The sequence below is a fragment of the Amphiura filiformis genome, chromosome 8 (assembly GCF_039555335.1).
Source record: "Amphiura filiformis chromosome 8, Afil_fr2py, whole genome shotgun sequence".
Taxonomy (NCBI): domain Eukaryota; kingdom Metazoa; phylum Echinodermata; class Ophiuroidea; order Amphilepidida; family Amphiuridae; genus Amphiura; species Amphiura filiformis.
The window spans coordinates 14,314,625-14,341,642 of NC_092635.1; the positions used below are offsets into that span (position 1 = coordinate 14,314,625).

General features: G+C 36.2%; 1 protein-coding gene across 1 annotated transcript in view; it reads left to right on the plus strand.

Moving 5' to 3' along the window:
• Positions 1-8,485, plus strand: part of LOC140158359 (tetratricopeptide repeat protein 37-like) — a 149,318-nt gene extending 140,833 nt beyond the window's left edge. Inside the window, exons 50-55 of the mRNA XM_072181450.1 lie at positions 417-523; positions 1,275-1,439; positions 5,172-5,309; positions 5,886-6,016; positions 6,997-7,126; positions 7,713-8,485. Of these exons, the coding sequence (XP_072037551.1) occupies positions 417-523; positions 1,275-1,439; positions 5,172-5,309; positions 5,886-6,016; positions 6,997-7,126; positions 7,713-7,787 (746 nt within the window). The 3' untranslated portion in view covers positions 7,788-8,485. The remainder of the gene's footprint in view (positions 1-416; positions 524-1,274; positions 1,440-5,171; positions 5,310-5,885; positions 6,017-6,996; positions 7,127-7,712) is intronic.
• The last annotated feature ends 18,533 nt before the right edge of the window (positions 8,486-27,018 follow it).

Here is a 27,018-nt window from a genome sequence, read left to right on the forward strand (position 1 = left end):
TTATTTATTTATTTATTTATTTATTTATTTATCTCCAAAGGGCAAACAAACATTTTTTATTTGGTCTAATATTAATATTAAGAAACTTTTCTTTCATTATAATCTTAAAAGCATAATGAAGTTTCAAACTTCAAATATCAAAGCAATTTTCAAAATCTTCAAAATCTTAATTTTCTTAATCTTCAAAATCTTAATTTTGATATTTGTTGCTACTTTGCCGACCTTTTAAAAAAGGTTGGCAAAGTAGAGCATTATGTTTAATGTATAGCTGCTTCCCAAAGTACATGCATGTATATCAAGGATTATTGTAGTGACGATTGTATGTTAAAAGCGAGACCCAGGAAGTAAATTGCACATACATATAAAGTTTGTATTTGATTTTATACCCTCATTGTTGGTGTTTTATTTTTATACAGCAACAAAGACTGGTCAGAGTAAGTTGTCAAATTGGTCAGCTGGTCAAGTTGTCCTGAGTTTGGTGCAATGTGGACGCTTGGATGAGGCACTGCGTTTCTGTGAAAAGGTAATGTTTTGTGGTGATCCAAATGAACCTTAATAATAATAATGTTAACAGCCTGTGACCATAAGGATTTTTTGGTGTCATAACTTCAAGACCCTAATTTACCTATTCTGTATGACTGATTTCCACAAAAGTCTAAAAAATGTTCACTCAAAATAAAGGTTGAGTGTTACCCCCAGTTCTATGATACTAACTAGTTTCAATTCAGAGGCGTAGTGGATGCAGGTGATATCACAAGGTATTGTCACACTATTCATCCAGTGCACTTTTAACCGCTTATATGCATTGACTAGGAGTTATGTAGACATGACTTCAGGTTCTTAATATGTGGCAAGATCTGATCCTCTCAGACCAAATTTTGAAAATTGAGTTATTACTATTTCCAACTTGCTCAGTTCCTATGCTGACTGATGTTGAAATCCGCACATCATGGCATACTTGGTTTGAAAAGTTATGATCTTCAATTTATATTATATGTTTTATTGTATTTTTGCTCCTTATATTTCTGTATTTTTTAATTTAATTTTTACTGACTTTTGTCTAATTGGATCAGATCATGGCACATGTAAAGGCAAGGTGAAATATAATATTCTAGCTAAAGCATAATAAGCTTGCTGAAATCCTAGGACATGAAGATAAGTTATTGTCATTTAATTTATGATCCAGCCATAATTTGTTTATGTTCCATACCTATTGATACCAATAAAGTTAGTGTTACTTTAATATTATATTTATTTTACTCATTAATTAACAGGTTGAATCTGATGATGATATAGACAGTGAATTGAATTCCTTCTTACAACTCCTTCAAGTTGAGATCTTGTATTTAAATGGTTTATACAGAGAGGGGGATGTGACAGATATCCAGTCAGTAAGGAATGCTGTGATAGACAAGGCTACAACATCACAAGGATGGCAGGTATGTCATCTTACCCACTTTGGTGCGAGAGATCCCGGGTTCAATTCCAAAAAAAAAAAAAAAAAATCTCTGCTCTCCTGTGGTTCATCTGGTAATGGCGGGCAGATGATCCATGATAAAAAAAAAGACCTCGTTTACAGGCGGTGCCGTTCAGGGTAACACCCGATTGTCGGCTACACTTGCCTTTCCTGTAAAAATACCCCGACCAGATATCTAGGGTTCACCAGGTCACTTGTGCCTGGCCGAAGTTTCGTCAGCGTTATCTCCTAGATTTCAGCTGCTAATGCCTAGATATGCCCGTACATAAAAAAAAAAAAACCTATCCAATTCCAGACAAAATACAGAACCAGTTAACAAAACATGTTAAATAATTTATTATGCGTAATATTTGTTTGTGTATTGTATACCACGACTGCTAACATTAGACCCAGTTTTAACCACCATTTATCAGTGGGAGCTAGTAGCATAATGTAGAGTCTGAAGTTTACCATAAAATCCATTTTCTGTGTTGTAATCCGTGTTGTAAAATTTGCAAATCTGTGTTTCTTGAATAAAGCTTAAAATGTATAAACAATAATATTAATGTCACAATAAAGTATTCAATATCGCTATCAATATGCTCCGATTGGAATATTCTCACGATAATAGGTCGACTGTTACGATGTTTGGAGAGATATGGGGGTTCATGTCACAATAAAGTGTTCAATATCGCAATCAATATGCTCTGATTGAATATTCATACGATAATAGGTCGACTGCTACGATGTTTGGAGGGATATAGGGGGTTCATGTCACAATAAAGTGTTCAATATCGCGATCAATATGCTCTGATTGGAATATTCTCACGATAATAGGTCGACTGTTAGGATGTTTGGAGGGATAAAGTTGGTTCATGTCACAATAAAGTGTTCAATATCACGATCAATATGCCATGGTAATATACCTTAGTTTCAGTATTATTAAACAGTATTTTTATCATAAAAATCGACACACATAACTCATGATTGTTTTAAACATTTATTTCTCTTATCTTTTAACAATTTTTGTCACATCATACAAAAATGTAATTTTCCGTGTTGTACCTCCGATTCTATGATTTTTTTTCCGTTTTCCGCAAAACGGAAAACTTCGGACTCTACCCTAATGGATAAGGCATCCGTCTAGAGATCGGATGGTCATGGGTTTGATTCCCATGCCAGCACATTCCCTTGCTTTTTTTTCAATTGGGTTGTGTGCCGGTCAGGATTTGTGTTTATTTGTTGTTATGTTTCTTTTCTTCTTTTTTTTCTGTGTAAATAGTTTTCTTTATTTGTTGATAAAGCCAGAAAAATTTTTTCCTGTAAGTGCACTCATAACCAAAATGCATTTGTTTGGATTTTATTATTATTTTTTATTTTTATTTTTTATTATTGTTGTTGTTGTTGTTGTTGTTGTTGTTGTTGTTGTTGTTGTTGTTGTTGTTGTTGTTGTTGTTGTTTATATTTGGACTCAAGATTATGGCATATTATGTTTAAAATCTCAAATTATATTAAAATCTCACTCACAAATATTATGACCAAATTAGTTAGAAAGTAGGGTTGATGTGAATTATGTTCATTTTACTTTCCAATACAAAATGTGCACATCCTACAGGAAATAAACCTTTTTCATGCTTTATATTGTCAAAACCTGAATAGGTCATCTGTTTGCCAAGATATTACTTAGCAAGAAACAAATACAGCTGTAAAATGATCCTTTTCCCCTTGTAGATATAATAATTTTTTTATCAGCATTGATATTCACAGTATGAAATCTTAATACTTCCTACCAGCAAGTAGGATCCTTACAAAATCCCATTTTTGTGCAGATTCCAATGGTCTGCTTATTATCTGTTTGTAATGGTACATCTGTATAGACTATGTAATTTGTTAATTTATTGTAAAAAGTTACATAAAGTTTGGTGCTCCATGATTTCCACCTTTCAAGCATTTTACATACAAAGTTATAAAAATGTTAATGCCATGTGGAGTCATCTATTTCTCCATTGAAGGAGCATTTTGAGAAATGTAGAGGGTTGTTGAATTTCAGAATAGGAACATGTGATCATGTGCTTCAGTACGTCCTTGAAATCGGGATGCTTACTCGCATAAATGAAGAAATTGACGGTACAGTTGCCAAGTGTTATTATACGAGTGTAGAACAATATATGATATACAGTGGAGTTATCAAATGGAACCAAGATAAAATATGGCAAGAAACACAGGAAAAAGGAACACACAACCAAGAACAGGTTCTTTGTGATTTCAACCTGTTTGCGATGTTCACGTGCTAGTTTCCTCCTGGTTTGCAGATCTGTAGTATTAGTGTTGGATTGTGCTTGTTGAAGTTGCAAATCTTGAGAGGCCACAGTAGCAGAACTATCTGGGTTGCTTTGAGAGGCATCAGTACTAGAGCTCTCAGGCGTAGAAATCACAAGCCGAGTGGTAGGTTTGAAGCTTCTAGATGAGGCACGAAGTGATTTCCTTCTGTTTTTAAAATGTGTTCTTAAGTGGATGTAAATCTTGGAATAGCTGATGGTTATCATAAAGAATGGAATCAAATATCCAACAAGAATTGTGTATAGAGAGAGATAAACACTGTTTCCAACAGCAGCACATGCATAGTCAAAACTATCATAGCCAAAGTCTCCCAAAACTGTCACAATAACTATAATATTTGCAAGTGCTGGTATCAGCCATGGAATAGCTATCCAGAGGCCAAGCTTCCAAGAGGTGACAATTCTAGGATACAAGCGTGGTTTTACAATCAGTACAAGACGATTTACCCCGATGGCACCCAGAGTGTACAAACTAGTTCCAGTGCAAGAATATGTCATGAATGCCGTTAATTCACACAACCAGTAGGCATGAGGTATGGGCCAGCGGTTCTTTCCAAGTATAGCAGTGGTGTAAAATATCAGAAAGAATGATGTTATGAGATCAGTGACACCAAGACTGGTGACGAGCGCATTAGTGGATGTCTGTAGTTTACGTGAGAATGCAACTGCTAATATGATCATGGAGTTTCCAATGATACCAGTGAGTGCTACAAGCAAAAAGAGTACTGCTGTTAAAATCTGCTCCCAGTAATAAACTTTGAATGTCAGTTGACTATTGCCACTACTGTTTGTAAAGTTAATGTTGTCATCAATTACCAGAGCCATGATTAATCAATTCTTTTCTAGAAAAGTTGGTAACAATAACTGCCTGAAGTATTCCAAGGCATTTTTCTGCATGCATTAACACACACTTATGCACACCCTAGTTTGCTATACGCATTAGCCTGGAAAGAAATTTACAATTACAGTTAGTTACACAGAATTTATATACATTTTATTTCTTTACTAATTCCTAAATGAGTGTGGGTGGTATTGTTATTTGTTTAGTGAACCAAATAAAAGGTTTTGTCATGAAAATCAAGTCCATGGTGAAGGTATTTCCCTTATATGGAGGTAAACATTACTCAATGTTGCTTGTGAAACATGAAACTAGCACACATAGAAAATCAATCATACAAATTGTTGCATTTTTTTATATGTATTAATTTATTTTTATTTATATATGGTTAACCAAACAAAATATTGCAGTTTTAAGAGTTTTGCATTCTATTTTGTGTGTGCATCTATAAAGCCAATTTATTGGTCCTTTTAGTTTTATTGATTTTAATCAATAATTAATTATACTTTGTATACATTTTTTTTAAATATCTTTTCAGTTTTTGGCAGAAGTGTACAAGAATGCTGGTCTACTTGCTGCTGCTGAAGTGTGTTACCGACAGGCCCTCCAGAGGGTGTCTTCCAACCAGGCTGTTATATTGCTTAGGCTAGCACATCTTGCTCTCACCACATACAAAGTATGACATGTTCCAAGCAATTTTAGGTCATCAATTAAAACTTCAAAAACAGGGTTAGGAAAGGGATAGGATATACATCGAGACAAAATCATGATTTTGCCCATTGTATCATCTACATATGTCTTCATTCCTCATTGTGACCAGATTTAGTCCACTCAGGCTAATGTCAGCAACTTGATTCGAAACAGATATAGCCAGAAATAGGTGTCAGTGGTGATTTTTGAGCCAATTGAGATTTTGATGCAGTGGTATAGCCAGTAAAATTTTATCTTAGCTATTCATTTTTATTTTTTTCATATGTAGTCACTTCCAGGGATAAATTACTTGACCAAAATACAACAAATGCCAAATAAATATTGCTCATTGACTTTTAACCCTAATGACTGATGTTCAAAATGTGCTGACAGTGCAAACAGATAAAACCTGATGCCTGTTCTACATACCTGCCAAGTTTCATTAATATACCTCACTTCTACTCCTCTTTTGCTATGGAGAGAAAATGTGAGAAAAATTTCTGAGTACTATGTTGGGTTTTATAAAACAATTTATTTACAGAATAATTTCTTTGTTTTGTAGGTGTCAGAAGAAAAAGAAAAATGGTTGAATTTAGCACAGGAAGCTATTACAGAAGCCTTGAAACTAAAGCCTGGAAATCCAGTGGCATTGTTATTACAAGGATTGTTACACTCACAAAATTCAAATGTAAAGTAAGTATAAAAAACTAAATGTTAGTACTGAGTACTGACTCTCTTCAGCATTTAACTATACATGTCTGGTTTGGAACATGCAAGTGAAGTTGATGATAGTGCAAACTTTGAAGAGCCACTTGTGTGAACACTTGTCTTAGAATTTAGATTTTTAACATATTTCAAAGGAAAGGATGATAATCTGCTCACCTTTCTGGTATTTCTGGTTAGTATGTTATCACTTAACTGTACGTAACTTGATAAACAAAGTATGTTGTATGCGATCCAGAAAATGCACTAATTCAGGGGAGAAGAAAATCATAAAATGTTAAAAACTCACTAAATATAGACACTAACCTGTGTATGTTTCAGTAAACACTGTTGCCTTTGTCAGCACTTGATGATAAGGATTTCTACTGGCAACCGACACTAGATGTATCTCCAGCACAGGTCTTGGCAACAATTGGCAACACCTTTTTCTAAATCAGATACAACAAACTTTGTTTACAGAGGTTACTCCACCGATCTTGATGAATTTGTTCAACCATAACTTACATAACTTGGTTTTTATCTCTGAGCGGTAGTGAAATGTTAGACTGTTCTTCGGATTTGCAGAGCTTGTTCTGAAGATAGTAAAATGGCACAACTGCCTTCTAATTATTTCAAGATAATGGATGAACTGCTTGGCTTCTGTTGATGTGTACAATACAAACCAAGGGGTTGAAATATAGGAGGTTTCAGCTATGTACAAGGGCACCATTGCCTGATATAGGCACATGTACAAGGGCACCATTGCCTCATGACATCCACATTTTTTGTCAGTTTTGCCCTTCTGATATTTTTTTGCAATTGCACTTTCTTAATAATAAATGCTGATGACCATGATACAAGTGCTGCAAAATACTGAATGTAAATTATAAATGATTGATTCATTGATACAAACCATTTGAGTGACAGACTTTAAGTAACACTTTTTTCCATCACCATTTATAATTGTGTAGACATGCCAAACGTAGTTTCCAGCAAGCCTTGGTGGCATCTCATCAACCCTGTGATTTCTTCATGAGATCAGTAGCTCGATTACAACTTGCCAAGATACTTGCTGCAAAGAAGGATCAAGACTCAATCAAGGTATTAAAGCAAATTTCATTCTTGTCTATATTCTCCAAATCTATTTAAAGGTTATAGGGATTTACTCAGTATTAAGAATAAGCTCAACCTTTCCCAATCAGGCCAGTTGAGCTGAAAATCTATGGAGCCTTGTCAAATTCGACAGGCTCAAACTCAATTTGTATAATTGATACATAATACATGTTTAACATTTTGAAGATTTTAGTAATGTTAAACTGGTCCACTTTTTATGACACTTTGTAAGACGTCGGCTTGCAAGTCAACAATGGGTAATGCCAAATAGCTGGGAATGATTGATGTTGAAGCCAACATTGAGTCCATCTTATAGGCCTCAGTACAATATTTCACAGGCTTTTGGCCCAAGAAACCATCTTGTTTAAAAACATTTTAAAGTTATATCAGGTTAAAACTACTCATAGCATTGCAACAGGTTGCTTATGATTAACTGGGTTAAACATAGGTTGGGTTTGTGTGTAGTGAATGTGAATATATGTGTGCATGGTTAAATAGTTTTATTCCTTGTTTTAAAAGAATTGTTACTTTTGAATGCTAGTTAAATGTCATATTTAAACTTGTATCCTATTAGGTTTTACTGCAAGAAGCAACAGAAGAATGTGACCCCAACTTGAAGCAGCTTCAGGCAATGGCACCTAAAGACTAAAGCAACTCACAGCAACAATTCAACAATATATGCTGGGGATACCTGGTGAAACAAGATGTTTACTCACTGAAACCAAAAAATGGCTGCTTTTATGAATGTATTTGTTGTTGAAAATCTTGAGTCAAGTTTTGTAAATTGTGTGTATTTTGATGACTAACGTATGCCGCATTTGACCTTATAAAAGCACTCGGGATGCTTGCAGTCATTTTAAGGTGGTTTCCATACTAATATTTACAGGGATGTAAGTTTCAGGCTTTTACCTGAATTTAGGCTTTTTTGTAGTCCAGATTTACACAATTTTTTTTTACTTTTAGCCCATTTTAGGGCCATTCTGGTAATTTTCACTCTGTTTTTCAGGCTTTTTGTCAAAAGTGGACTTTCATCCCTGTATTGACTGTAATGGATGTAATGAAAGTCAAACCAGACAATTTCCATGTAAAATGATGTTACAATTAAGGTTAAATTAATTTAAAGTAAATATTCAAAACTTTTAATTTGGATTTACTTTTTAGGATAGCTGATTTATTGTGAAGAATTAAGATACATTTACTCACCGAATTGTTATTGCAAGTCTCTCTGCAGGAGATGCAAGACATGCATGTGTATTTTAGTGTTGAAGGTGTGGTTCCACCCTCGCTAATAACTGATCAATAGACATACGCATCACCTGCCTAAAACATGCACCCCCATCACCTGAATTCCGCAACTCCTGAATCAAATTGTAAAAATCGCCCTGCTCGATTGCTATTGATTTTGTGTTGGTAAGTGTGGATGGCGCCGTCTTCGCGCCTCAAAATCACCAAAACCAACAGCAGAAGAACATTATTTGCAATGAGAGCGTTTCTGTGAGGGCCATGCTCGGCGCCATGTTGTCGCTCATGAGCGATCCACAAAATAATTCACTCATCCAAGATAATTAACTATACTAGAAATTAGAGCTGTAAAACAAAGGTTTGCAGCCATTCCAACTCAATACCAAAATGGTTGTCAGTAATTTACTGAATATTTTTAAATTAAAAAAAAAAATTAATAAATAAATTTTAAAATTTAAAAATAAATAATTAATAAATTAATTTTAAAAATTAATAAATAAATTTAAAAAATTCTTAGTCATTGGCTATGGTTTAGCTTGTCAGGGCTAAATTTCATTGGTCTCTGCATACCCTCTATCACACGGTACACTGCAGCAATAGCGTCATCACAGAAGACGCATGTAGTGCATTCTATAAGAATACGCAAATGAGATCGCAGTACATGCAACTAAAACCATTAACTATGGTGCTGAAAATGCATAGATCGCCATTCCTTTATAAATTTACCCATAATATTATATCTTATTGAAATAAAAGGTACTAAAAATGGGCTATGGTGCAAGGAAAAGATAAATCAAGTTTTTGCCTGCAGTTATTTAACTAAGTTCATTTGACACAATTTTTTAATTTCTCTGTCATAGACGAATCCAATTTCACGCATTCCTACACCTCAATGGCTGCCAAAGTTGGGTCCCCGTCGGCTCCATCTCACTTAAAATGTGAAATGATGCGGCCTTGGAGGGTATTTTAAACTGCATTCTATCACCTGTGTTAATTACACGTAGACAAAAGAATAATGATAGTGTACAACACAAAAGAATCTAACATCAATTTTTAAGCGGCTTTAATCCACCCAATTGGGCAGTCACTACACCAGTCTGGTGCATGCGGGTACCCGTCATGGCCGACCAAATCCTGACCATGACTTGGCTCGTTGGATTCGTCTATAGTCCTACCTTCTTCCATTCGTATGCCGACTTGCATTAATGATCTCATTTTTGACAAATTCAAGGGCTGCTTCTGGCAAGATAGATGATAGTTGAGCTATCGGGCTAACATGATCAGGATGTTCAAGTTGACATATTTGTTGGTTCTTCTCAAGTAATTCGAATTTACTCTTTGTCAGGGCCTTTTCTAATGAACATATGCGCTCATTCGCCATATTCAGGCATTCATCAAGTGATTGTGTAATGGTTTTTGTGTACTTGACCGGCGGCTCCTCATCATTCTCACCATCGTCATGATATTGAAGTTCTCGCTTTCGCACAATCCTGCATGTATTAATACAAAAATGATGGTTGTGCATGTGAGAAGAGTGGGGATGTCACATGGGGGGGGGGGGTCTGTGAGTGGTTTCTCAGGGATGTTGATAATGTCTGCTAATGTGTGCTGGATGTTATATACCCGATGTTTTTCAAGTTGTTTTATTTCGTGGTTGTTCTCATTTAGTTCCATTTTGTCAGGACCTCAGTCTTCTAGTGAACATAATTAATGATAATACGCTAACATGTGTAAAATGGCTGCTTTTATGAATGTATTTGTTGTTGAAAATCTTGAGTCAAGTTTTGTAAATTGTGTGTATTTTGATGACAAATGTATGCCGCATATGACCTAATAAAAGCACTCGGGATGCTTGCGGTCATTTTAAGGCGGTTTCCATACTAATATTTACAGGGATGGAAGTTTTCAATTTAGGCTTTTTTGTAGTCCAGATTTACACAATTGTTTTATTTTTAGCCCATTTTAGGCCCATTACGGTAATTTTCACTCTGTTTTTCAGGCTTTTTGTCAAAAGTGGACTTTCATCCCTGTATTGACTGTAATGGATGTAATGTAAGTCAAACCAGACAATTTCCTTGTAAAATGATGTTACAATTATGGTTAAATTAATTTAAAGTAAATATTCAAAACTTTTAATTTGGGTTTACTTTTTAGGATAGCTGATTTATTGTGAAGAATTAAGATACATTTACTCACCGAATTGTTATTGCAAGTCTCTCTGCAGGAAATGCAAGACATGCATGTGTATTTTAGTGTTGAAGGAGTGGTTCCACCCTCGCTAATAACTAATTGAACTGATAAATAGACATACACATCACCTGCCTAAAATGCTCACCCCCATCTCCTGAATTCTGCAACTCATGATCAAATTATAAAAATCGCCTGCTCGATTACTATTGATTGATTTCGTGTTAAGTGTGGATGCTTGGCGCCGTCTTCGCCGCCTCAAAATCACCAAAACCAGCAGAAGAAGAACATTATTTGCAATGAGAGCGTTTCTGTGAGGGGCCATGCTCGGTGCCATGTTGTCGTCTGCGCAGCGATCCACAAAAAAGTATAAATGCATTCGGCCATTGCCCCACACTCATCCAAGATAATTAACTATACTAGAAATTAGAGCTGTAAAACAAAAGTTTGCAGCCATTCCAACTCAATACCAAAATGGTTGTCAGTAATTTACTAATGTTTTTAAATTTAAAAAAAATTAAATTTTAAAAAAGTTAAAAATAAATAATTAATAAATAAATTTTTAAAAAAATTCTTAGTCATTGGCTATGGTTTAGCTTGTTAGGGCTGAATTTCATTAGTCTCTGCATACCCTCTATCACACGGTACACTGCAGCAATAGCGTCATCACAGAAGACGCATGTAGTGCATTCTATAAGAATACGCGAATGAGATCGCAGTACACGCAACTAAAACCATTAACTATGGTGCTGAAAATGCATAGATCGCCATTCCTTTACAAATTTACCCATAATATTATACCTTATTGAAATAAAAGGTACTAAAAATAAATAGGCTATGGTCAGGGCTATGACACTCTATTCACGTGGTTTCTTTTCCAACGCTAAAAGATTACGAATTTTGGTGGTTTGTAAATGAAAAGTGTCCGCACTATCGATTGATTACGTAACTGTTATGAATAATTTATTAGTTTTTTCAATGCAATCGCCTCGACCCATTAATACATATTATCTGTATTTATCAAAGAACTTGGAATAGCAATCTGGTGAGTTCACTGAACTACGCCCAAATACTGATGGAGTTTTAATGGCGCTAATCCTCTCCATACACAGATGAACAAATACAATAGGAGAAGGTCAACACATATGACCTCCTATATGACATGTTATATGAGATGTACAACAACCTGAATATCATAAAGATCAGTGTTCGTTTGTGCATATGAACTGCATATTTACAATACTAAATATTACTCGTTATATATTATGTCAAATATTGGTATTATGACAACACGGTATATACATTGTATATAAAACGACTAATAGATCCTACTATCATGGCGTCAGGTCATTGGTTCATCATATCCCGTATGTTTCTTAAAATTCATTCATATTTGAGACAAATTTCTGTGCCCATTTTATAGGCGTACAGGTGGATCCGGTTTTTTTTTGTCATTTTCATTTCTTTTTGATGAAAGAATTAAGATTTTCCACTGCACGGAGGCCGCTATGTGATACTAATTTAATGCTATTTGTAAATGAATGCGGATTCCCGGTTGTTGTTTTTCCACAGTGTGACAACTGTCCACCCATCCAGACAACATCATCACATAATAAAAAACGTCTGTATTTGTACGATGAGTAAATATTAAACTGAACTTTGCCTTGGAACATTGTGTAAGACGGTGTAAGATTTTGTGGGCGCCCTCAACATTATTATCCTCTTTGTATCCGTAAATGACATGGCATAGACTGTGTGAATTCTATGAAGACTACTTATACATGGGGTCATATCCATGGACACAAGTAACGATAATTGACAACACGATCGCGACTGTATTTAGGAGGCTAACCACTAATAATTAATAATGCCGGGTAGGGCCTACTCCTGGGTGACTCGTGTGGGCAAGGACGCTTAGGACGGTGACCAAATGAGTCTCAAATTTCACCGGGGAGGTGGGAGGGGCACTCAAGTATGATAATGTAGGCCTATACGCATGTGTGGCCAACTTTTTTAAACACCCCCCTAAAACGAGTTTTACCCTACCAGCAAATTTAGGATCAATAGGCCTAAGCTAACTTAATAGGGCCTACACTAAAGGAAGTTTTGGATGAGAAAACGGACATTTTGATGAGAAACGGCCAAAATGGTGAGAATTTAAATTTTCTCATTCTTTTGGATGAGAAACTTCCTGGTGTGTGTGTCAATCATTATTGTCTTATTAAAATCCGGGACTTTGGTTGACCTGTGCTAGACTCCAGCACATGTTAATGACGCAACAGTTGTGGTAACACCATGGTCGCAGACCTGCAAAAAAGCTCAAAAACAGATAGTAATGAAACCAGTTTTTATTTTCCTTGCTCTAGCGAGTTCACAGAGAAGGTGTTTCTAGTACAATGTAGCGTCGGACTCTAGCCGAGAGCGTAGCCTGAGTCCAAACGGACTCCAAGAAGGGCTCTCCATACACAAATGAACAAACACAAAGGAAAGTAGTCTCCTCCGTGACCAGCTTGATTTCGATGGAGCGAAACCAAATTGGCTGCAGAGGAGACGGGTAATTTTGCCATGCAAATGAGGTGAGTGCCCTCTCAAGAATAACTACTCTCTGCTATGGTGCAGGGAGATTTATGAAAGCTGATGTATTGTAGCAATCCCCAACTATACAATATCTTGGCATATTTGATTGGATAGAATAGATTGATTGAGATGGCATGATTGACCATAAACCAATGAAAATAGAGATAATGAAGATGTAACCAGGTAGATCATTTGAGCCAATGAATATCAAGAAGAATATGATGATGGTAAAATTCAAAAGTAATCATATATGTGCTGAAATCACAATACAAGACACATATGTGTATTTTGTGTTGAAGGAGTGGTTCTACCCTCGCTAATAACCAATCAAATTGATCAATAGACATCGATATCACCTGCTTAAAACGCTCACCCCCATCACCTGAATTCCACAACTCCTGAATCAAATAAAAAAATTGCCCTGCTCAATTGCTATTGATATACGTGTGAATGCGGTGCCGTCTTTGCAGCTTCAAAACCACCAAAACCAACAGCAGAAGAACATTATTCACAATGAGAGTGTTTCTGTGAGGGCGTCGTCTGCGCAGTGAGGCCCGGGGTGAGGTTGACTGATAAAGAAAAAAACTTGACTAAAAAAAAAGAGATAAACGATAAGAGATAAGAGATAAACGGATAAGAAAACAAAAAGAAATTATAAAACATGATACGAATGCTCTTGCCCCTAAGCGCACTATCGTCCGATGTGATTTCGTAGACCTACTCTCTGCAGGAAAAGTTCAGTGTGGTGTTCGGACCAGTGGTGTTCGAACCAGTAGGCCCATCAACAAGAATTAATTAATGAATGGATGTAAGAATGAATGAAAAGTAATACTCACGTAGTAGGGATCCTCCCTGTTAAATATAAAATTATTATCTTGGATGATACAGCTCAAACTGAGGTGACGGGTTCTGGTGCAGGGTGACGTGACTTCTCTGCACGCAAAGTTCAGTGCAGTTCGGACTCGGGTCTTCGGACTGCGGATCTTCGGACCAGTAGGCTCATCAACAAGAATTAATAAATGAATGGATGTAAGAATGAATGAAAAGTAATACTCATGTAGTAGGGATCCTGCCTGTTGAATGTAAAGTTATTGTCTTGTACCATTCGACTCAGGTTTTTTATATGCTTCAAAAGCTCTACAAGACAGGCGTTATCCATGATGGATTGTCGGTGCATCTGAGGTGACGGGTTCTGGTGATGTGATGACGAACTCAGGTTTGGTTGATCGGATGGACTGATTGATTTTTCCTGGTGGATACTTGCTGAACCTGGTGATCATATTTTTTTAACGAGTTTTCAAAAGAAATTTACCCTTTGTTTTTAATAATTGCAAACTATAATGATCTTTAATTATTTAATTATCAGAATTTATACTACCAATGATGCAATGGTCACATATAAAAACAAAAATATAAAAGCAAAGAATACAAAAATACAATCATACAGAGATTAACGAAATTTGAGGTACAAATTATTTTGAAGTAATAATTTATATGTATAGTAAAGCAAATTCAAAGCATGGCAAAGAGTGAATTATTGAATGAGAAGATTCGTTTTTAAAAGTTCTTGTGCCAGATATGAATAGGTAAAGCATTCCTAGAGTCAAGGCAACTAGAAAAGCAAAGGCTCTTTAAACTTTGTGTAATGGAGATGTGTAAGATTGTTTTCTGGCTTGCCACCATACAAGAATGTAAATAACTTGAAGCCAGTGGTACTTAGATTTTCCTGTAAGTATGTATTACTGTGATGACATCAAGTACCTGTCTTATCCATCAGTGAGTCTGTGATTTTGTTTCAATATAGATATCTTTCCATGGAGATATGTAGCAGAAGTGGTGTCACAGCAATTCCAAGCATGAATAAATACAAGGCGAAGACCTGTATTACATCATTTACTTTCTATGTCAAAGTCATGTTGTTTTCAAATTGTTATGAACACTTAAAATAAATGTGGCGGATCATACATGAAGAACATTTTCTGACCACGTATGTTTACATATGTGGTCCATTCCTTCAAACCACCTGTCGATGGCTTTGGTGTTTATATGATTTTGGGCCTTGATAATACAAGGATATTTGCATGTACCCTCTCTCTATCTGTGTACCGTCGAATTTTGGCCTGTTTTACTCGGTCTAATTTACAATTTCAAAAGTTGTAGAGTGCAGACCTAATTTAATTATTGTGTAATAATAATAATGAAAATAATAATACAAATTTATAAAGCACATAATGCAGATGTCTTTATACACTGTACAAAAGTAAAACTATAAAAGCAAAGAATACAAATATACAATCATAAAGAGATTTAAAAAGTACATTTCAAATAATCATATTCAGATAAACAAAATCAAAAAAAAGTGAATTATTGAACAAAATATGAGTTTTTAAAAGCAATTTGAAATGATTAACAGAGTTAGATTGCCAGACATGACAGGTAAAGGGTTCTATAATGTCGGGCAGAAGAAGCAAAGACTGATTGGCCATAAAACTTTGCGTAATGGGGATGTGTGAGATTATTTTTTGGCTTGTCATATACAAGAGTACAGTCAATTTCAAGCCAGTGGCGCTTGCATTTACCTGTCTCACCATTGGCAAGTCTTTGATTTTGTTTCAATGTGGATGGATACCTTCTTTCTGAGATGATGTATTACTGATGATGACATCACATACCTGTCTCACCATTGGCAAGTCTTTAATTTTGATTCAGTATGAGTGCCTTTCCATGGTCATGTAAAGCAGATGTGGTGTCACAGCTACAAGCATGAACAAATAACAGGTGCTCCACCACATCTTTAATTGCCAAGCTCCTCGGAAAAACATTTACAAGCTCCTCTTGAATATATCGTACATTGTCTTGTTTTCCCTTTATTTCAGATCTTAAGAAGATGTTTGAGAAGCTTTTTAGATGTGAAGAATAAGAATGAATGATATTTGATTCCTTTTTGTTACAGCCAACTTTTTTGCAGTGTTTTCTTCCCACAATAGACTCAACTACATCTCACAATTTCATACAACCGCCACTCTTGTCTTTGGGAAACCATACCTACACACTCGTCTCTTCTTTGGTCAGAGATAATAGGAGTAGGAGACAGCTTCTTGTCGGAATAGAACAAGTAACATACTTTCAAAAAAAGCCTGAACATTCTTTGGAGGACTTTCCTAACCTTTCCACTTAAAAGGTTTTATCTATTTGATTGATAAAGGTTCTGTTTCAGATCCAATTATAATGATACTACTCACTCAGAAATCTATGGTTTTGAGTATTTCTGTTCCTTGCTGCATAATATTTGCAAAATCAAATATGACAAGCAATGATGTCAGTTGAGTAAACTGACATCATTGTTATTAACTCAGGCCAATTAAACTCTTCCGAGTTGCATGAATTAACAACATGTGGAAATGGAGTGAAAGATTTCTCCTCTAAACATTTGACAAAAATGTTTCCGCATTGATATAGAGTTAAGATAAGCAATATTTGTCAGTTCCAAATCATTTAAAAGTGAACCTAGATTTGCGATCGCATGTATGCCACAATTTGGTTGGCGATTGCATTTCATATGACGAATGTCTAATTTGCGGTTCACAGTTGCATCATGCTGCAGATCACTAGGAGAGCCTACATGCTTTCAGTGTTGATGTGCGTTCTTGCCGTCTGAAACAGCCCTGGCAATAGCAGGCATCCAAATCTTCAAACCTTTTTTGGAGATCTTTGTCTTGTTCTTACCTTGAAAACACAGCTTTGATGCTGAAGTAAGGGAGTGAATAAGACTTTCAACTTGAATCTGCAACTCACATATGTTTGTAATGTCGGTACTAGTCATAACTGTGTTCTGGACAGCACTGCAGTATTCCACTTTGTTCATTTTATTCCAATTAGTCTTTTCAGAACACTTGATGGGTTAACAGTCATCCTTCCTTCTCTTCAGATTAGACACTTCAAATGCAGCCATAACTGGAATATGGTCAGAAGTATTGGAAGGCAGTCCAGTGAAGGTAAATGACAGAAGATTTTCTTCTCATGTTCTGACCAATATATAGGCACTCTGGCTCTTGTCAGTTCTATTAACATGGAAGAAGGTATATCACTTTGCACACTGAATGAGATGTCAATCTCCACCACTTCATCCAGTGTGTCATCATAGTCAGCCTCACTGTATTTACCTCTACAAGGAAGGCAAGTGTTGATAACACAAATTGGCTCAGATTCGAGATTAATGTCAATGCACATCACACGCTTACCTCCGTCAGACAACTTCTTGACAAAGTGGTCAAGGTTTTTATTCCATAACAGTGCAACAACACTATAATAGCCTGTTGGGCGCTGAAAAGAAGAGATTGGATTGTCATCATCAACAGATTTAATAAATGCACTGAAATTGCAGTTGATTTGAGAAATATCATCTTGCTCAAAGTTATGGAGCCAATGTTCTTACAGACCCACAACATCAGATTTATCCAGCATATAGTTCACAGAAATATATAGTATTGCTCCAGATATTCTGTATGTTGAAAAACGTGAGAGTCAAACTTTTCTGTGGCGTATCAACAGCTGTATGGCTAGCGTCTACACTAGCATACCATCAATACTCATAGGTATAATTTTGTTCCTTGTTTTGTACGTAGTGTTCCTAACTTGTGGGTGTCATGCTTGCGTACCTGAAACATTACCCTCCAAGATGTGGTATGATCATGCAAAAACAGTCTGAAGACAGGCATATCCAATTTTGATGTTGTTGATGTGGAGTATCAATTAAAGTTTCAATCAGGCGAGTATGTCAGTTTATCTAATCACCTTTCAGTGGTTGCATTCTTTATTGCAGTAATCACTTCCTGCATTCCTTGTTTTGTTCGTAGTGTTCCTAACTTGTGGGTGTCATGCTTGCGTACCTGAAACATTACCCTCCAAGATGTGGTATGATCATGCAAAAACAGTCTGAAGACAGGCATATCCAATTTTGATGTTGTTGATGTGGAGTATCAATTAAAGTTTCAATCAGGCGAGTATGTCAGTTTATCTAATCACCTTTCAGTGGTTGCATTCTTTATTGCAGTAATCACTTCCTGCGTTCCTTGTTTTGTACGTAGTGTTCCTAACTTGTGGGCATCACGCTTGCGTACCTGAAACATTGCCCTCCAAGATGTGGTATGGTCATGCAAAAACAGTCTGAAGACAGGCATATCCAATTTTGATGTTGTTGATGTGGAGTATCAATTAAAGTTTCAATCAGGCGAGTATGTCAGTTTATCTAATCACCTTTCAGTGGTTGCATTCTTATTGCAGTAATCACTTCCTGCGTTCCTTGTTTTGTACGTAGTGTTCCTAACTTGTGGGCATCACGCTTGCGTACCTGAAACATTGCCCTCCAAGATGTGGTATGGTCATGCAAAAACAGTCTGAAGACAGGCATATCCAATTTTGATGTTGTTGATGTGGAGTATCAATTAAAGTTTCAATCAGGCGAGTATGTCAGTTTATCTAATCACCTTTCAGTGGTTGCATTCTTTATTGCAGTAATCACTTCCTGCGTTCCTTGTTTTGTTCGTAGTGTCCCTAACTTGTGGGTGTCATGCTTGCGTACCTGAAACATTACCCTCCAAGATGTGGTATGATCATGCAAAAACAGTCTGAAGACAGGCATATCCAATTTTGATGTTGTTGATGTTGAGTATCAATTAAAGTTTCAATCAGGCGAGTATGTCAGTTTATCTAATCACCTTTCAGTGGTTGCATTCTTATTGCAGTAATCACTTCCTGCTTTCCTTGTTTTGTTCGTAGTGTTCCTAACTTGTGGGCGTCACGCTTGCGTACCTGAAACGTTATCCTCCAAGATGTGATCATTCAAAAACAGTCTGAAGACAGGCATATATCCAATTTTTAGTTTTCTACATTATTGTATAAGGCATTTGCAAAGCTACATTTTGAGAAAACCTGATTGAAATTCAAACATTTAGTTTCATAGATATGAACAGTTGGAAGTATTAATCCAATGAAAGTAATTTCTCCTGAGTTCTTGATTCTGTTTCAAATATAACAGATATGATTTTGTACTTACATCACATAATGAACAAAAGAGATTTGCAGAGCATCCAAGATGGTTTGCTAGCTCAGAAGCTTTTTTGTTGTCAGCTGTGGTAATAAAAAAAGCATTTGAAGCACATGCACTGAAACTTTGGCCTTGAGATGGCCGGTTTTGATCAATGTCGATCCCGTAAAGATACTCTTGAGGTGATAAGATGTAACTCAGTGTTTTTCCATCTCCATTCCATTGGATCACACTTGGTGCCATGAATGATTTCCATTGAATCATTTGAAGGTGTACTCTGAGGAAGTGGTATGCTGCACTTTGTCTCGAAGGGAGCATTTCCAGCTTTGGTTGAGATGTGTTCTTTGACAACACCTTCATATTATGTTGTGTAATAATACAAATAATGATGATGATGATAATAATGATAGTAATAAATTTTAATTATAATATAAGACAGAGAATGCAAAAATTCATAAAGATTTTAAAAAGCAATTTAAAAGAAATTATTATCACCTTTGATGTGGTTAAGTTTTTCTAATAATCTGATTATTGTCAAATGCACATTGCATAGTTCCAGTAGACATCTCTATTGGTGTGCTTGACTCTTCACCATCCCATAAGATTAGTTTTAGTTTTACAGACCACTGGTATAGCCTGCTTACTGTAAGTAAATGAATGCAGAAGGATGGCTTCTCTGAAGGAGAGGGGAAGAACAAGGCATGAGTTATGTATGTACTATTCGTAAGATGAGTTAGTTTTACAGACCACTGGTATAGCCTGCTTACTGTAAGTAAATGAATACAGAAGGATGGCTTCTCTGAAGGAGAGGGAAGAACAAGGCATGAGTTATGTATGTACTATTCGTAAGATGAGTTAGTTTTACAGACCACTGGTATAGCCTGCCTACTGTAAGTAAATGAATGCAGAAGGATGGCTTCTCTGAAGGAGAGGGGACGCTCTAGGCATCAGTTATGTCTGTACTATTTTCAAGATGAGTTAGTTTTATAGACCACTGGTATAGCCTGCTTACTGTAAGTAAATGAATGCAGAAGGATGGCTTCTCTGAAGGAGAGGGAAAGAACAAGGCATGAGTTATGTATGTACTATTCGTAAGATGAGTTAGTTTTACAAACCACTGGTATAGCCTGCTTACTGTAAGTAAATGAATGCAGAAGGATGGCTTCTCTGAAGGAGAGGGGAAGAACAAGGCATGAGTTATGTATGTACTATTCGTAAGATGAGTTAGTTTTACAGACCACTGGTATAGCCTGCTTACTATAAGTAAATGAATACAGAAGGCTAGCTCCTAAGAGCATCAGGGAGGGAAAGAGGGAAGATCTCGGTGTGTGCCGTTCGAAAAAAGAGTTAGTTTTACAGACCACTGGTATAGCCTGCTTACTATAAGTAAATGAATACAGAAGGATGGCTTCTCTGAAGGAGAGGGAAAGAACAAGGCATGAGTTATGTATGTACTATTCGTAAGATGAGTTAGTTTTACAGACCACTGGTATAGCCTGCTTACTGTAAGTAAATGAATGCAGAAGGATGGCTTCTCTGAAGGAGAGGGGAAGAACAAGGCATGAGTTATGTATGTACTATTCGTAAGATGAGTCAGTTTTACAGACCACTGGTATAGCCTGCATGCTGTAAGTAAATGAATACAGAAGGGTGGCTTCTCTGAAGGAGAGGGGAAGAACAAGTCATGAGTTAAGTATACATGTACTAAATTAGCTCAACAGCTTTGGCCAAGGAATAAATGTTAAAGCAGCCTTTGCTGTTGGACTTGTCTGGATAGGCACCTCAATTAAATGCCTGAAGCAAATGAAGATGTGTCTGTAAAACACTTGTCCCATTCTGAATTGTTGTCTAGTAATTTGAGTTCTTCACATGCTGCTTGGTATGTGGGACAAATCATACCATCGATTGTTCTTAAATGAGTGAATGAAGTTGGTCCTGGAATGTGGTGCAAGAGGAGTCTGAGATAAAATAGCTCCCCTTGGGAAGGATGAACCACATATAAACGGCCAATAGTATTTGGGTTTACTGGTTGGCAAAAGACTAATGCTGGTTTCATACTACCCTGCCGCTTGCCGCTGAGCGGCGTGGCGCACGCGTATTGCAGACAAACGGACATAATCAAGGCTTGTCATTGGTTGAAACGCCCTGCCGCTTGCTGGAGGCTTAACAAAGTGACAAAGATCCCTCAATGAATGGCCTGAAGCAAATGAAGATGTGTCTGTAAGACGCTTGTCCCATTCTGAATCGTTATCTAGTAATTGGGAGTTCTTCACATGCTGCTTGGTTTGTTTGTGTCTGTAAGACACTTGTCCAATTCTGAATCGTTGTCTAGTAATTGGAGTTCTTCACATGCTGCTTTTTTTTTAATTGGTATGTTGGACAAATCATACCGTTGATTGTTCTTAACTGAGTAAAGGAATTTGGCCCTCGAATGTGGTGCAAGAGGAGTCTGAGATAAAATCCCCACAGGGATCAGTCAAAATTTGGAAACCTTAACAGTTGTTTGCAACTGACTATAATGAGCCTGAGTTAAGCCCTCCTTCCATCACAATACTAAAGAGACCCCAGGGGACAGCTCATCTCCTGATGCAGCTCCCTCATTGGTTGAAAGTTGTGAATTGCAGTGACAATAATTTAATCTTCATGCAACAATATTTGGGTTGAGCAGATAGAACAGTTTTGCGGGACACTTTTTTTTGGTTATATTTTTAAGTTTCAGCAAGAAAGTGGCAATTAATTTATAAAAACTAAAAATTTCTTTAAGAATATTATTTAGAACAATTTAATACTAACGTATATTGCTGTCACCAAAGGCAGCGATGCATTGTGTAATAAAAATTAAATATTTTCAAAATGTTGATTTTTGATTTGATTTCATATCTTGTATTATTTGTGTAATGAAAGTAGGGATGTCTACAATTGTTATATTATAATGTAACATATATATATAGCAGAAAATTTGCATTATATCAACTCATACCTTTATCTGAGTACGTACTCAGTGCCCCTAGTGACTTTATGTTCACACTGTGTTCTGAAGTGGTCTCAAATGTATAATGGCGACTCACCCGGAACCCCTTACCGAAGAGGGGTGTATGTGTGGTTGTAATGCTCTCACTCATGAAAATTTGTTATAATAATTTGTAAAATGTTAATTATAATAATCAAGCCAAGCAAATCAGTTGCAAAGCTAATATTCCTGTCCATTTAATAAGCTATAGAAAGCTGATAAAGTTTGTGTGTTGCTGAAATACTAACAACTAAAAACATTTTCAGGACCATTGTCAATTGACTCCTTTGGCTTGATCATTAAATACAGCAGTTGTAATATGTATAATTCTATATAATTTTATGTATTAAATAAACAAGTCTATACCATTTTCCAGCTTGATGTGTCAGTGCGTATTTCATTGGGTGCAGCCTCAAACCGCTATTATTCACTCAAAGCGCTAGCGTACACACTTAAAGACACCACATAGATGCCTGTGTGAAACAATTGCCTCAACAAAATGGCGTCACTGCCACGTCAAGGTAAAAAATGGTATACATATGAACAGCTAAGGGAAAAAGTGGGTGGGTTGGTTGGCATATCTTACTGACACTTTTTCAAAATGTTGTATTTCTCAAAAGGAAAAGGTATCCACTATTCATAAATTTGTGCAAAAATTAAATGACAAAATCTGGCCCATGGAGGCCAAAGGTGCCATTTTTGAAATTGAGATGTGGAGTTAAAAAGGATAAAATACATAAGAAAATAGGCATCCCAAAACTTTATAATTTTAGAACCAAGTATGCTAGACCTTTGGAGTTTTCAGTATATAATAGCCTAAAGTTTGTAAAGGGTAATAATTATAGTGACTCAATAAAATGGTTCCTTTGGCCTCCATGGACCAGATCATGTCACACAATGAAGTGCAAAATCATGTCTAAAGTAGCACTATTCATTAATTCAGAGTAGTTTTATAAATTTAGCTACCTCTCTTATTCTGTAATATTAATTCTTACTTTGGGAGCCCATAATGGTAGTGTTAGGCAAAACAATAACAAAATCCTGCGCAACCAACTCAACTGTTTCATCCTATTATGGTAAACCCAACTAGTGAGGCGTTTCTCTTGGCCAAAAGCAAGGTTCAATTTTAGCTCAAATTTAGAAATAAATAATTGAAAAGAACAATATGTCCATGAAGTGGAATATGATAAAACCTCCTTTGGCATTTTAAGTGTAGAGCTGTCATTTCCTGCATTTGGTGAAGTGTGCAAGGTTTATACAGGAATGGTACACAGTAATCTGATATTTGTCACTATGTAGAAATTATGATGAAATGTACTAGATATGTAAATGTGTCACAATTTTGATCAATTCATTATTTGTCACTATGGAGGAATTATGATGAAATACACCATGTACTAGACATACTAAATATGTAAATGTGTCACTTCTTAAATGCAAACTGCAGGTATTTGCAATAAAGTATAATAATAAAATAACTTTGCATGATTTGTGTATTATTTGATGTGTCCTGTAATGCAAACGCAATAAACACAACTAGCATTTGTTCCATTCAGGTTTATTATATTTCATTAACCAGCAGTCCCTTTACATAGCACAATTTTCAAGATCACATTTTCCAAATTTTGGCAAGCAGGTGCATGTAGCCCTTTTTCGATTCAATGTGTGTAACATGTTTGTCCCCCAATTTTAATATTATTGTTTAGATTCAATGGATCAAAGCCAAACTTGGTACCAGACTATATCTCAGCAATAAAAACATTTCAATAATGGGTATGGCTACGCCTCACCTATTTGTTTTTACTGGTTCGGACACATTAATTGGGTGCAAAGGATACTGCATTACCCTTAACTACTTGCACAAGCTGCAATGCATGTGACAGAGTCAACTATGTGTGAGGTGAGGATGCTCTGCCGAAAACAACACTCCAATCTTATGGTAGAACTTTTGGTTTCCTGTTTTACAGATCGATATCGCAGTGCTCTAAAGCTTTACGAAAGCTGGGATATTTGAGTGGGCTTTCTGGTACCCACCCGTGCCCATGGTGCCCAGGCCCAAAGGTCATTATTTATGTTTTATACCAGCCATGCCCTCGTCTATAGTGTATTTCATCTCAAGTTGAGAGTAACGCCATGTTGGATTTTGCAGTAGCAGATTTGAACCAGTGTGTTTACACGGTTGCATTACAAGCGTACGGACAAATCGCCCTTCTACATGTGTATATGCCCTGCGAGATTTGCCATGGCAAAATCCAATGTGGCGTTATGCTCAACTTGAGATGAGACAGACTATAGACTAAGTTTGGATGAAAATGGCACCAATGAATTGATCAACTTGGTCTATAGCCATAAAATCCAAATAAACCTGTTGTTTACACTAAATATTTTGCAGATAATTACAATAAAGCATTGCTACTAACACGCAACCGTATGAGAACCATTAGAAGTGCAAATTTTACAAGCTTGATCCTGGGTGATACTGTTAACCAGGGTCACCGGCCATATATTACAGAGGGTACCATGGCTCAAAATTACCCCGAAGTCCTAGCCTTAAGGTGCCCTATTGGTTAAGGCAAAAAAATAGATTTTCTTTTAATTGATCTTGCGCTGTAGAATATAAAACTGGAAACTTTTTTGTAATCATGCAAATTGGTTCTCAATATATGGCCTGTCAAAATGGCATAAAACCAAGAAGTTGCCAGGCAATTTTTTAATTATATACGGAAGAATTAATGCATTGTTAAGTTTTCAGATATAATCAAAAGATCTATGTTATTGAGGAATGATACATGGGTAGTACACACAAGACAAGATGCTATAAAATCACGGATGTGTTTGGCAAATTTCAATTTTCACAATTAGGGCCACTAATTAGAAAAGTTGATTATAGTTTGATCAGCTTATTATCGGTGGGAATTGTTAAACATTTACCACTATGCCAAAAAGTAGACCCACATAAAGAGTCCAACGTTGACCTGTCTGGTTTATATTTTGCTTGTTAAAGAAAGTAGACAAAAGTATAAGACTTGAATTAACAATTTGTGGTACTTGTTGTGAGATGTCACAATTGTATTCTCAAAATAAAATATAGTGATATTAATCCGCAATGTTATTAAGGCACGCCAATTACAAGCTGATCAAATTATAGGGCTCTTAATAAATTATGCAAATGAAAAATTTGCCAAATGCAACTACTACCCCGGTACCAAATTTCAGTGGCACACCTCTTCTAATTGTATCTGAAAACTTCACTTTGCATAATTCATGAATATATAATTAGACAATGCATGCCAAAAATAAAGAAAAGAAAAAGAAAGTTGTTGCCAACTGTTTGGTTTGCACCATTTTGACAGACCGTATCTTGTCTGATTGAAATCGAATTTTGTCTTGTAATCAGGAGAGCATAGACTTTCACACACTTGAATTAGAAAAAAGTAGTGCTTCCTTGAAGTTCAATAGTTGGTTCTTCGGGGTTTTGTGGCAATAGTTGTAAACTGGCACATTGAGGACCAAATAGTACATCTCCCATATTTTGTATAGCTAATATAAGGCTGAAAATCTAAGTCTTTAGGCATTAGTATTACAAAATGTATACAGTGCTTAGTACAAGGAATTGGCATAATAAACTACTCGCATGAAGAACGTCCGCACTTATGTAACCCGTCCTACTCCGAAACCTGATCTTGTTATGACAATATGATTGATAAGGTTGTGTGCAGAATCTTGTTAGCTCCAATTTGATACCAAATTTGCTGGCAAACACTCTAAATTCACAGGGATTTTGGTGCATTTGTGCAAGTTACAAATTAAAAACCGACCACTCGGACCTGTAGAGGTGATTGGCAGAGTGCGACCATTGACATAGCCCTAAACAACCACTAGGTCATATCGATCACATCATGCCCTAGTATTCATGAGTAAAGCATTGTAACAATCCATGCGTTTGAAATTAACAATTGAATAAAGCGTGCACTTGGGACAGTCGACAGGGTCCATCCTTGACCACTTTGTCACGCTAAGCAATTTCGACCGCATGTATCGTTTTGATTTGCAACTTTTGAAAATGCACCAAATTCCATAATACTGGTATCAATCTTTGTCAATTTAGAGTGTTTGGTAGCAAATTTTGGATCAAATTGGAGCTAACAAGATTCTGCACACAACCTCATAACACAATCAGGTTTTGGTGTAGGACAGGTTACATAAGTGCGGACTTATGTGAGTAGTTTACATTGCACACATATTGCAAACAATCATGCTATTTTTTCCAAGGCAAGATAGTCTGGAGGTACAGTATTTCCCTCTATGGGCAACATACAAAGAAATCTGAGCTTTTTCCTCCTTTTCAAATTCTGTGGTTCAAACTGAAAGGAACCAGTATGACTATTCAGTAATTTACCATGGTCAAATGCAGGTCTATAAAACACATACAACAAACAGCCGATATATACAGGCTGTTTCATAACGATTGATAGCCATTACTTGTGTATGTTAATTTAAAAGCTTGCTTTTACCTACGCAACATTGGTTCCTCTTAAAATGGCCATGATTTAATGATTAATCTACAAATTTAGGTGGATATATAACATTGTATTTGCATGAGGTTATTTTGGCCACCATAACCACTGGAACCTGATGGATACCAGCCCTTTTGATGCAACCTGTATTAGAGCATCTATTTCCTTAACTTTGATGCAATATTTAGCTAACATGTAGCACAGGGTCAGTTTAATGCCTAGTATCTTGGGTTCATGCGTAACTCTGTCATTCTCTTTACATGTAACACACAACAGATTCTTAGTCAGCCCACTTATACAC